Source organism: Physeter macrocephalus, chromosome 8 (genome assembly GCF_002837175.3).
Source record: "Physeter macrocephalus isolate SW-GA chromosome 8, ASM283717v5, whole genome shotgun sequence".
NCBI classification, from domain to species: Eukaryota; Metazoa; Chordata; class Mammalia; order Artiodactyla; family Physeteridae; genus Physeter; species Physeter macrocephalus.
The window spans coordinates 29,622,339-29,635,677 of record NC_041221.1 but is presented as its reverse complement, the minus strand read 5'-3'; the positions used below and the strand labels follow the sequence as shown (position 1 = coordinate 29,635,677).

The 13,339-nt window shown below is 42.2% G+C and overlaps 1 protein-coding gene across 1 annotated transcript in view; it reads left to right on the top strand.

Moving 5' to 3' along the window:
* MARCHF11 (membrane associated ring-CH-type finger 11) overlaps window positions 1-13,339 on the top strand; it is a 120,615-nt gene that overhangs the window by 96,408 nt on the left and 10,868 nt on the right. Inside the window, exon 3 of the mRNA XM_024125856.1 lies at window positions 2,947-3,139. Within this exon, the coding sequence (XP_023981624.1) occupies window positions 2,947-3,139 (193 nt within the window). The remainder of the gene's footprint in view (window positions 1-2,946; window positions 3,140-13,339) is intronic.

Below are 13,339 nucleotides of genomic sequence, written 5' to 3'. Positions count from 1 at the left end.
AGATTTTAAACAGTTTATCCTTCTTTAAAAGTAAACTTCAAAATTCCTAAATTACTTCTTATATCCATGACAAAAAATAATTTCTATGATAATAGTAAATAATTGAGCCTCCCAGTGTATTGTAATCAAGAGTTGTTCTTTTTTTCCTAGCTTTCTGACATAATTTTAAACACATTCATTTCAAACGACCAGGCATTTGAAATTTAAACCATTTTAAATCTGGTAACACCAAACAACTGTGAAGCATTGATGTTTCTTTTTTTTTTAATTGAAGTATAGTTGATTTACAATGTTGTGTTAGTTCCAGGTATACAGCAAAGTGATTCAGTTATATAATATATATTATATATTATATGTATTCTTTTTCAGACGCTTTTCCCTTATAGGTTGTTACAAAATATTGAGTAGAGTTCCCTGTGATCTACAGTAGGTCCTTGTTGCTTATCTGTTTTATATATAGTCGTGTGTGTATATTTTAATCCCAACATCCTAATTTATCCCTCCCCCACCTTTCCTCTTTGCTAACCATGTCTGTTTGCTATGTCTGTGGGTCTATTTCTGCTTTGTATATAAGTTCATTTGTATCCGTTTTTTTTTGAGATTCCACGTATAAGCCGCGTCATATGTTTCTTATTCCTAGTAAGTCTGTCCCTTTGCTCATTCACCTTCCTTGTCAAGGAAGCGCTGACCCTCCTGTGTGGGAAGCCTGCCACCTGAGCATGGCCTGCCGGTCCTGGCAGTCATGCTGACTCTGAGACCAAAGCCACCAGTTTCCTTGTCCCAGGACACACCACAGCACCATAAAGCTATACCCACCAGTTCACCCAAATCCGAGCGCCTGCTAGGGTCCGCCGTGTTGTTACTGAATTGGCATGCAGGCAGCCTGGATCAACTAATTAATTAATAAGCCTCACTGAAGCTAAATATGATTAATTATACAATATTGAGCTGTCCAAATTTAGCTCCGCTAAAATCACATAATGAATCTGGAACATAAAGGATTCCTGGCAAAAGGAAAATAGATTTCAGCGTGTAAAACGCATTCTTAGTGAATCCTCTTCACTCATTTTTGACTACCCGACTTCTGTGTCTCAGGCATATGTATTTTGAAACAGGTAGCACATCATGGGAAAATCAAACACACACACGCACACAAGTTGGACACCTTTGCCTCATGGATTTAAAACGATGATTTGTTTTCATCTATTTGATGTGATTAATAAATTGACAAAGGCTAACGTAGTGCCTACAGACATGATAGCATCCATCTAGCACGGATATTAGGTGGAAGTAGTTTTCTATATCACCTACCATGTTGTATTTAATGCAGATTTTAATGAGCATCAGAACTAAACAAGACCACAGACATGGACACTTCACTCTTGTCTGGTGACACCAAATTTAAAATGGTTTAAAATTCAAATGCCTAGTCATTTGAAATTAATGTGTTTAAAATTATGTCAGGATGCTAGTAAAAAAAACTTCAAATACGTGCTTGAAATACAACATTGATTCATTTGTAATGATAAAATAACATTGACTAGTTCAGTTATTATTCACGCACAATTGTAAAAGCAAGAACCACTTTTCAATCAATGAATCTTAGTATTAAAATGGTGAGAAATACCTTTCTTATAGAATCTACAACCCTTGTCATTTGGTTCTGTTTTTTTTTTTAAGAGAAACATGAAGTAAATGACCTGAGAGAATGAAATATTTCAAATGCATTTTGATATTTAATCTTTAACAAGTATAGAATTTAGAACCTTGCATCTAAGAATGTGCAAGGCTCAAAGCATATTTAAAATCATTATATGTTGATTCTTTATGATGAGAGACAGAGGCAGTGAGGGAGAGAGGGAATTTATGAGTAGTGATAGACCCCTGTCTGGGGAGGCACATATTCAGACTCCCAGGTAAGTAAAGAGGTTAAGGAAATATCAGATTCACCCAATGGATGCTGACTGTTCAAGTTGGCTTTTTCAAGGTTATTTAAACTGTTCAGGGATTCTGCGGACAAGCCACGTGTTGCAGCAGCCATAACTCTCACACACAGGGAGATGGTGCAGGTTGTTTTGAGTTTCATTGTTTGCTGGCAGACTATAATAGAAATTCTAGTTTTGTTTCTGTCTCAGCAATGCGAAAGTAGGAACATGACCAATTAATTCTCTCACGCTGATAACACCCTTGAAAGATTTTTCATCATTTATACCATAAACCCTCTCAAACGTTGATGCTTCAGACACTAAATTACTTTCTCCACTGAATGGTGTATGCTTACACAGTGTGTGAGTTTCAAAGATACTCCTTCAAGTACAAATTCTAAATCTTGACAAGAATGGCTTCATGGATTATTCATTAGATAATGAATGGCCAGTAATATCTGAGCATATGAAATGTGCCAGTAACATACAATTTTCTAGTTCCCTTATAATTATTTCAGTGTGTTAAATGACTTTTTCACGGATGTTCTTATATAGCTTATTTATTTGCTTTTTACATTTTTTTCATTAAAAAAGAGATAATTCCCTTTTTTTGCAGTAGCCAAATGTGTTAAGAGCAAAATAAATTTCCAAATAGAAGAGTCCTCACCATATTTCTTCAGAGTGTATTTAATTTCATGCACATGTGAAAGATGATAATGTGATTCCCAGGTACTAAACGTTCCTCAGCCATTCACCCTCAGTGTGGTTATCTGGAATAAAACTAGATTAAACTTGTAGAATGGTGAATTACTGAAAATAATGAAGTAGAGGCCATTCATTAATCTTTATCTGCTTGTCTATTTTTTATAGCCTGGATGAAATGGAAAAATTCGTTTGGGGACCGATCAGATTGAAAAGGGCCTAACGTGAAGAGAAACATGGGGCTGAAAATGGTTTTTTTTTTTTTCTTTTTCAACTATACACAGCACCTTTTTCTTACATGCCTCTGTTTTTCTTTTAGTGGCAAAGCATTTCTATAACACTGGTTGAGAAAGTTCAGATGATTGCTGTAATCCTAGGATCCCTGTTCTTAATAGCGAGTGTGACCTGGCTCCTCTGGTCAGCCTTCAGCCCCTATGCAGTGTGGCAGAGGAAGGACATCCTTTTTCAAATCTGCTATGGAATGTATGGTTTTATGGATCTAGTGTGCATAGGTAAGATCATGACCTTCAACGTTAACGAACTGTCAGTAATCCATTTCTTGCAGCTCTTACGTTTTCATCAGTTGGATCTAACACAGAATGTTGTGGTTCACGTGATCTTGGTTATCCAGCTCATTGACTCTCTGGGCCGTCACAATCTCGCCACTTTTCTCAAAAAGCATAGCATCTCTATTCTCAAGTAGTGTGAAAAAATGAACAGGATAATGCCCGTTTAAAGTGATCTATTTTGCAACACAAAGAAGGAGGAGTTGAAGAGATTATTTGGGGTGGGCGATGGAAGGATAGTCATTTATCTCTAAGGGATAGGAGCAAATAAATCCCCCTCACAAAGCTGGGAAAGCACTGACGAGTGCCAATGGTGTTATTGGACATCTGGGGAGAACACGGACAACCTGGAGGTCTTACATGGTGGTGTGGTGACTCCGAGGGCATAAAGGGCCCCTTGGAAGGGTAAGGACTTGGGGACAGTTTTCCTTGCTGTCCTGTGCCTCTTTGTTTCACTTATTAAATTCAGTGGCTTAGAAGAGAAATAAAGGATAGAACATTTTAGCTCAAATAGACCGTACAAAAAGGGTTCCGTACGTGTCTCACTTAACCAATCTCTTGTTTCCCTTATACCATGAGAAAAGTGAGGTTGATTCAATTCGTGCAGCATCTACCCAGTGTGTGTGAGGTGCCACAGGCATTGTGATGGTGACCGGTGGGCAACAGGAGATGGGGATGGAGAGAGGCAGCACCGTATCCAGGAGATTCCCTGCTCTGATGTGGTTTACAGCTTAAAGGACGTAAAAAGAGCCGAGGGAGGCAGCCGTGGTTTGCAAAGTATGGTCCTAGGACCACCCGTGGCAGCAGCATCCGCAGTGCTTTTTTGAGAAATGCACATTCTCAGGACCCACCCTAGATCTGCCGAATCAGAAACTTCCGGGTCCCCCCCTCCCCAGCAGTCTGTGTTCACAAGCTCGCCATGGTGCGATGAAGCTTGAGAGCCACTGATTTCAGGGAAAGGATTCTCAACCTGGGATCAAGTGCCTTGGTTTGTAACGCTGGCCTCTGCTTGGGTAGATCAACTTCGTCTTTCCATATTCCTCTTCTCTCATCTATAAAAATGGGAATAAGCATCCCTAGCACACAGGCTTAAAGGAAATAACTATTATAAAATAATTATGCTATTAACTGGAAGTTGTAGGTTAAGAGTATTTAAATAAGTCACAAACATTGAAATACTTTAAACCACCTAAATTAATGCCTCTACTCACTAGACCCTTAATTTAACTAGCAGTTTTAATAGTCTCATTTTTTCTAAAAGAACTCTATACATTTAAAAAATATGATCAGCTTGGATTTCACCTCCTTTTCTTCTTTCCTCTCTTGTTATAAGTCTCTTATAAGACTAATAAGAAAGAAATGTATAAAATTTCAGGCCAGAAACGAAAAAAGAAGGGAGGGAAATGTCATGAACAATATGTAAACTGAACAGATGTTGCCTGAATAATTGACCTAATCACGTATATGAACAATTTGCATTAAATGTGACAATGCATATGTAAGCATTTGGAAATTCTAAATCTCTATACAAATATAGTCTCTGGGGTATTGCTCTAAATTAAGACGGATTACAAAATTGTTCTACAAATCCCTCAGCAAATTCAGAAATAGTGTTTATTCTATATTTCAACATAAAAGTTATAAAATGTGGTATTCCACTGATATTAAAAGGGGAGATGAAAAGCAAAAGAGCCATTAGGCTCCCAATCCAACCTGAAGGGAAAAAAATTCCAGTTGACTTTATTACAACACTGAAAAGGGCCATGTATTTCTTGGTTAGGAAATCATTTTCTTGAATTCCACAGCCTGCATTTAATGCTGAGTTATTATATCTTAAATTTTCACTGTTAATGCCAGTCTTTTAATCAAGATTATTAGGATTCTGGTTTTAAGAGCACATACGTATAAACTAATGATCTTTTTGACATTGTATGACGTCTTGGGGCCTCCCTTTTGAAATTTGGGTGTTTGCCCTTTTTATAAAGTCAAGTTTCTTAGGAACAAAAACCAATTGACATTTTCCTGAATAAGCTTTGGAGAGTGGATTTTTATCTAAGTTTTAAGTATTGACAATACTTTTCATTGTCTTTTTGTTCATCAAATCAAAATCCCATCATACAATAGTTTATGTATATTTTGAAAAATATTAAAGAATTCAGATTGAACAGCAGTTCTCATTTCATTTGGCCATCTCATTAATTAGCCTGTTTGGACCCAGAGAAAATCTTATTTTTTTTTTTCCCAAGAAATTGAGAAACCACTATAGTCAGAAAGCAAATACATGTAGGCTGCCAACAGCCAACTGGATCATAGCAGGTAATAGCTGCTGCTAGCATTCTGAATTGATTAAAATGTCTTCTAATTAAATGTAGACAGTAACAAAGTAGATTACATTGATTATACCTCAGATACCCCTGACTGCAAGAGCAGAGTCAGAGTTAGAGTGAAAAGCAGGCTTTTCAACTTTGAGTCGATTTGTTCAGCTCAGTTCAATAAACTTTGTATGTGTCAAACACAGTACTAAGTGTTGGGGATGCAAATGAGAGTCGGTCACTTTCCTGTCCCCCTAAGAGCTCCCAGCCCCAAGAGCAGGACAGACGTGGAAGTAACTAGAATTCAGCTGGATGTGCAGAGTGATGGACGTGTGCACAGGAGATGGTAGTTGGACAAAGCAGGGGGAGATTGATGCTGGCTGTTTTATGCAGGGAGGGAACATTTTCAGGCAGATTTCGTGGGGGGAGTGATAGCCAAGCAGGCTGATGGATGAAGAGATGCTGGCAAGGGGGGGGGGATGGCCCCGCTGTCACCATTGGAGGATGTAAGACTGGCTCCCCATACAGAGGGCTTTCAAGTAGCTGGAAACATTCCCGTATTCCTCTTCATCCAAGCTTTTCAAACTTGTTTGTACCTAAACGAGAAGGAGCAGATTGACAGCTTCATAAATGTTCTTCTTAAAAAAGAACCCTGCAAATCCATAGAAGATTATTGCAGGATCAAAAAATGTTATAATCCAGCCAGCGTATGTAATGTTTAGGAGGAGATTTTTATTGGATTGTTAAGTAGAAAAGTAAAGATTTGTAGAAAATTTATTTACTTGGGGAAGTTTACTTATTTCCAGGCAAAGTAAATTGGTTTGTTGCTTTCATTTATTTTTATGTAAAACATTTTCTGCTTTCCCAAGATCCAGTTTCTTCTTACTGTTAAAGTTTGAATTATCCCAAGGGTCTAGGTACCATCGTTGTTCAAATACCTAGATCAGGGCTGTCCACCAGAACTTTCTGCAGTGATGAAAATGTTGTATATCTGTGTTGTCCAGTACCATGGACACTAGCTACGCTAAGCTGTTGAGCACTTGAAATGTAGTTAGTGAGAACGAGAAACTGAATCTTAAATTTAATTTTATTTAAATTAATTTAAATTTACTCAGTCACACGTGGCTAGTGGCTACCATATTGGACAGATTTCTAGATGATGGAATGGTAAATGTGTGAGGGTTTGATGAACAAGTTTCACCTTGTCTATATAAACAGGCTGTGTTTCCTAAATGATAAAGTAACTCTGTTCCATGAGAGATGAATAAAGTGAAAATGAGTTCAAGAGGATTAGGAGAAGGGTATTAAAGGTGAGAGGGTGGTGGTCAAGAGAGAAACAGAGAGCTGTAAGAGGGAGACGTCTTAAGGAAACGGAAGTACAAAGAGATATAACTTTGTATTATGTTTGTGGAGCTCTTTTAAATATTTACATAGATGGCATTCAGGCTGTGATTGTGCACCAGGAAAACTAATATAAGGGATTTAAATCGCCAAGATGTTGTAGCCCAGGGTCAGCAATTTAGGGAGAAGTAATAATCACAGCAGGCCTGCATTGGCTCCCTAAGAAGATTTGCACAGTGGACAAAGAAAGATTAGCAAACTTAGAAATGAAAAGCAAATGCCTGGCGGAAGGCTCCGGGCACAGGACCTGGGTCTCAGCTCCACACTTTGCACATAAAACACTTCCATCGGCCGTGTAACTCAAGGGAAGCTTGGGCCATGAGAGGAATACGTTTATGAATGACTCACAGAAATGAGGGACTAAGTAAGACTCGGCCATAAGGACGGGGAGTCATTTGATTACCTTGCCTCTGGAAGGTGAGGGCAGTTTACCAAGTCTCGTCAGTGTCTGGTAGAACCTCATGAGGTGAGTGCAGTCTCTCTGTAGAAGCAACAAACTAAAACAAAAACCCTACTATGTTAGTGGGATTCCCGAAACAGAGGTCGCAGCGCTTATACCTAATCTCATCAGCACTCCAAGTTAGTGCCAAAACCACGTCGGGAAAATATTTGTATCTCCCCTGGGATGATAAGGGAAGGAACTGGTTATGGCTACAAAATTTTAAAACTTGAATTACTTTTGTTCTTTTAAAAGATTTTCTTAATCGTCCGCACAGTATAAATATATGCCTATTCAAATTAAAAAACATTTTGTGTTTACCATTGTGAAATATGTAAAGTTTTTAAAAAGACGATTTCCCTCACACTGCCCCTTTGTAATGTCACTTCCTTTGCAGAAATGTCCCCTGTCAACATTTTGATGTGTGGTCCTCCAGATCTTTTTCACAGTTTGCTTTTTGACATTGCCATTTGTAGTTTGGACTATATGTAACCCCATTCTAGCAGTTTTCTTAAAAATCCATTCTATGACAATTTAGGTTTGTGGGGCAATTTTATCTAAGACAGTAAGAATGGGCCTTGCTGCTATGCAGCTCACCTGCCTGGCATCTTTGGGGGACACCAGGGATGCCATGTGAAGCTTTCAAAAGCAGGACGGCATAAGCAATCATCTTATACTTTATCTCATTATTTCAAAAACGCCCTGAGAGGTACCTCTGGTTGCTGCTGGTTTCCTCTGTGTGTGTGTGTGTGTGTGTGTGTGTGTGTGTGTGTGTGTGTGTGTGTGTGTGTACCTCTTCTGTTCTGCATGCTTGCACTTGAATTTGAGAAATAGAATAATCAGGAGATCCAGCAATAACAGAATCGGGACTTTAGCCACAGAGCCATGCGACAGAGGGAAGCAATCTTTCTTAAAGTAATTTCAGGGAGCATTTACTACACGAAAAGAAGAGATTGAAAAGTGAAATCCCCTCAGTGTCAACAGTATAATAGGTAGAAGAAACTGACCCCAGAGCTCCTAAACATGCTGGCGAAGCCAGGGGTTTTGAGAGGCAGTGATCTGAATCACCCCTCTGCTGGATTTTATTTTCTAAAAGAATCAGTGCAGTGTTTATAGCGCAGATCCAGTATTTCAGTGTGGTATTCAGAAATAACCTGAGATATACTAGGACGAGGATCTGATCAAAGTTTCTTCTTTCTGTATCAATTATAGTCAATATTGAAGAACGCTTCTTCTGCAGAAATCTCATACCCTTCAACATGAAGTTTTCTTTTCCTCAGCTTCAAATCTAAATAACTTTTTTAAAATTCAGATAAATTCTTATATATATCATGGCCCTTTTGAAAATCTGTTTTTCACAGTTGGTAATACATCTAGCTAAAGCTACTTGGGCACATGTAAGAAAACTATTTAAAGTCACCAGTTGGTAACTTTTATTCACATTTCATTATAGACCTTTAGAACAATAAATAGATAAATACAACCTATTCCTATGGTTTTGGATTGATGATATAAGACCTATATTTACTTTTTTAAAGACACAGTAATTCTCTCTTGCTTCTGGTATTGCTTTACTTTGCTATTTTTTTCTCCAGATAGAGCAGCTAACGGTAACACATGATTTAACGTTTTATTGATGTGAAATGTAAAGTGTACATTTTTTATTTTTTTGATATTATGTGAGGAAAGGTGAAGAAATTTGACAAAGAATGTCAGGACAGTCAGAGTCTTGGTTACCACAAATGAGTCCTTGCCATGGAGGATGACCAGTTGTCTATTGAATGCCAGGGTTACTTCCGCCTAAAATCGTGCGTTTAGGTCATCTTCCTTCCTGCGGCTCATTTTCAACACGTATAACCCAATTAGCATAAGCGAAGCATAAGAAAGTGAATCAACTAAGGGAAGAAAATTCTGATGCATTCCAAGCAAAATATAAATGACATTGAAACCATCCCCTGTTTAAAATTGTCTGTGCTCGCTGGCATTTCCCAGCATGATTCAGAAGGTGACAATATTTCTTAAAGTATTTTAGGTGAAAAACATATTTACTGAAAGAAATTAACATTGGAATTGAAACATGCCATAATTTAGAGCAGAGAAAAATGGGTTTGCTGGGGAGCACCCTCCAGAGGGCTTCTGCTTCTTACCTTGTCACATAGGGTCATTACCATACAGATGTGTGATTGGAAGGACAGCAGTTGGCGAGATTTATAAAAAGTTCAGCTCCCGGGTCGTGATAGAGAGATAGCATTTTTTTAAGCTGCAGTATATTTATGGGCAAATATAAAAGTTATCAATTAGTTCCAGGAGAAAAATGTAAAATTACCGAGAGGACACTCAAGTTCACCACACTCTCTAGGGCCTGTGGGCCGCTCTCCTTCACAGAGGGGGTTGTGGATGTCGGGCAGACGTCTCAGCCCTCCCAGGGGACAGCCTAGACCAAGGAGTCAGTCCAGTGTGACCTGACACGGGGCGTCTCCGCATCGAAGAGACTTTCTCTCTGGGAAGTGGGGACGCCTCTTCTCCGGGCCGCCAAATGGTACAGCACCAACTCATTTAAAGTTGTCAGGGAGTTTGAGCGTAAGATTTCAAATCCACGTGAAGTAGGGTTTTTTGGTGGGCGGAGCCCATCTTTCATCACACTCCACCCCCTTCGACCCCAGTCACCACCACTACCACCAAGTTTGGGGTCTGAGCCCCTGGGATCACTACTCAGGAAAACGGAGCTGGGACGTCAGTAGGTCCACATTCGGCCACGGAGGGGCGGCGGGGGGGCTGGGGGGAGACGCACAAGACTGCGTGAGTGCCTGGGTGGCGCTTTCGGTTGCAGCGGATGATGGGAGGTGTTGTTGCCCGTGTCCCACTCTGCGTTTCATAGGAAGCACGGATGTGGGTGAGTCTGCGTGAATCATAAGGCGTGAGAAAAAAGCAGCTCAGCTTGAACAGTGTCTGGCAAGATAACTAAGGAAGTGGATTAGCCCGGTGTTTCCTTTTTGACTCGTCCTATCACAGCTGCCTCCAGACGGGAGAGGACTGTCAGCCACCTCTGCTCCATTTCCTGCTTCTATTTCCTGATCTGTAATTTGATCGGGGACCAACGTCCCTCCAGCGTGTCAGTTTGGCCACTTGGGAGACCCTTGCCCAGCCGCTGGACAGAGACCTTCCAGTCTGGCCCAGAGCCCCTCTGGGTTTCCCTTCAAGCTTCCTCCCAGGCGAGGACTGGGCTGGGAGGTGGCCGCGCTGGTTGGTCTGTCATCCTTGCAGCCAGGCCTGTCACCGGATTCCAATGCTCTCCTGGCTAGTTTGGAATCATTCCTTAGAGCAGAATTCCTTTACAAGCACAGATCATTATTTCCGGATCTCAGAATGTGTTAGTGTGCTTGACGCCCCAGGAAATGCCCCAGCTTCACTTAGACTCTAGCCAGGCCCCTTGGACGGAGAGGCAGGATGGGCCCTTGTAATTCGACATGGTTAGAGAAAGAACAGGTCTTTACCCTTTATATGCTTTGAGAAGCAGGCCGTTATTATCTCTTTACTCTGGAAGCACAAATTATAGGCTATTCTATGCCTTGATCACACTGATGTTTACCAATTTTTCCGAAGATTATTATCACAGTTTGTTATTAGTGGTATTGCTGCCTTTAAAACCCCAGGAGAGAAAGTAGAAAGGAACTTGCTTTTGCTACCTGTCCTCAAGGCTGTGCCTGAAATGGTCTCTCAAAGTGAGGTAACTCTTTCGGCCTCCTCTTGGGGGAGAAAACCCAACCCCAAACTTTCCCCTCTTGTGACCTTGTACAGTTCAAGTTCTTTTGGAGAAACATGGACATGATTAGCCGAGCAGCAGACCAGATATATTGTTATGTTGACTTTTGTTTCCTCCATAGGAAATAGTGTGACTCTTTCAGCCTGTCTCCGTTGGGGCAGTTTAGCCAAATAAGTATTAGTCATCTATTGGGCCAACATTCACTGGGTATTTATTGTGTCCCAATAATAAAGTACAGGATAGAGATACAAATAGTTCACAGTCTGCTGCCTGTTTTTGTATAATCCATGATCTAAGAATGATTTTGAAATGGTCAAACATTAAAAGAAGAATATTATTTCACTGCATATGAAAAGTACGTCAAATATAAATTTCGGTGGCCATACAAAAAGTTTTCTTGGAACCCAGTCATGTCCATTCACTGAGGTGTTGTCAGTGAGTGCTTGCAGCCTCATCGGAGAGGGACCGTGATGTATGCATGACCTACAATATTTCCTCTCTGGGCCTTTGCAGAAAAGCTTTTGGAATATAGCATCCTCCCTGCTCTCCAGCTGCTGGCAAGAGACAGTCAGGGAAGTAAGCAGTTAAAATCCAACGTGGAAAGTGGCAGGAGAGAAATATATGTGAATGCAGGTGGGGGAAGGTTAATCATACTTAGGGTTGGAAAGCTGAGCTGGGGATTTATACCTGGTGGTTGAAAGCAGCGTCTGCGAGGGCGAGTGATTCGGGTGATACGAGCGGCAGTTTGAGGAGCACAGAGAGACGCAGAGCAGGCAGAGAGGGGAGTGTGGCCACAGGAGGAGAGAGTGGGGTCGGGCGAGGTGAGGAAGGAACTGGGGGCACAGGAGCAAGTGGCCAACAGTGCCAGATGCCTTATCAAGCGGAGGTGGAATCAAGACCAAGCGTATCACTGGGTCTGGCGATATGGGTTCGGTGGATAGACACAAGATTGCTGAGAATGGCTGGGGTAGGCAGAAGGGCTCAGAATGTAGGTTTATAAGTCTTGGCTGAAGAGGGGCACGGTTAAATAAGGGTGGAAGCTGGGGGCAGGGGGGTAGAACTGAGGAAAGTTCCTGTTTATTTGTTTTAACGGTGGAGCGAGGTTTGAGCAAAACGCTGAGAAGACAGACCCAGAAGAAATCAGAAGGCCGACTGAAGATCCAGGTGGGAGGCGACAGCTTGATGCCCCTGAGGTGCGGAGATAGAGCCCAGCACACAGGGGAGGGGTCCGTGTCTTGCACAGGAAGGGCGCCCTCACCCCTGAGCTGGGCAGGCGGGGGAGGAGAGGGTGGGCGCAGCTGGAGATGCCGCACACGCTGCTCTGGGAGGGTAAACGGATGGTCCTCCTTGCCAAAGATCTCCCCTTTCTCAGGCAGGCAGATAGTATGGTCATCTGTGGAGCCAGGGAAGGCACAGCCTGGGGACAGGAGTCTGCGGAGAGAATTAAAAATGACAATCCGCAGCGCAGGGCTTTGGGGAGGGGAGCTGAGCCAGGAGACGTGAAGAACCACTGGGCGTGACTGCGTGCCCTCCCGAGGCTGGGCCGGGGGTGGCCCCACCATCCAGGGCTATGAGGCTGTGTATTCTTACCCACTAGCGCTGAGAGTGAGTGCAGAGCGGTGAAATGGTGAGACGGGGCTAGGATGAGGTTTTATATACAGAGCTGCTGGAAGACCAGCAGCGAGATCAACCTTGCCCTTCACCTTGAGCGGTGGAGGATGATTACAGGATGGGGCTGCTTTCTCAGTGGCTGGGGAAGGAACCAGAGCCAGAAAGAAGCCGGCAGATTGGGGAAAGATTTGCCCAATAGAGGGGCTCGAGGTCTTCAGGAAGTAGAACGGGTGCACTCAATGAAAGGAAGAAAGCGGGTGAGTGAGAAGCACTGGAGGTGGTGGTTGTCAGCAGTGCTGGCACAGTGTCAGGGCTTTTGCAGTTGGACCAGTTTCTGGAAGGGAAAGGCCCGGGGTGGAGTGAAGGAGGGACAGCGGAGGGCAAGGGTCATGCAGGTCAGGTCATGGTCAGGTCTTCCACATGGACCGGAAGCGTGTGGGCCTGTGGGGCTGAGGAGATCCAGGAGCCAGGGGACAAATCATCTGAGATGGGAGGGATCAGCTGAGGTGTCAGGAGGGGACATCCCTTGTGGCTTCACTCTGTACGTGAGCATTCGCGCATGCGCGCACGTGTGTGTGTGTGTGTGTGTGTGTGTGTGTGTGTGTGTGTGTGTGTGTGTG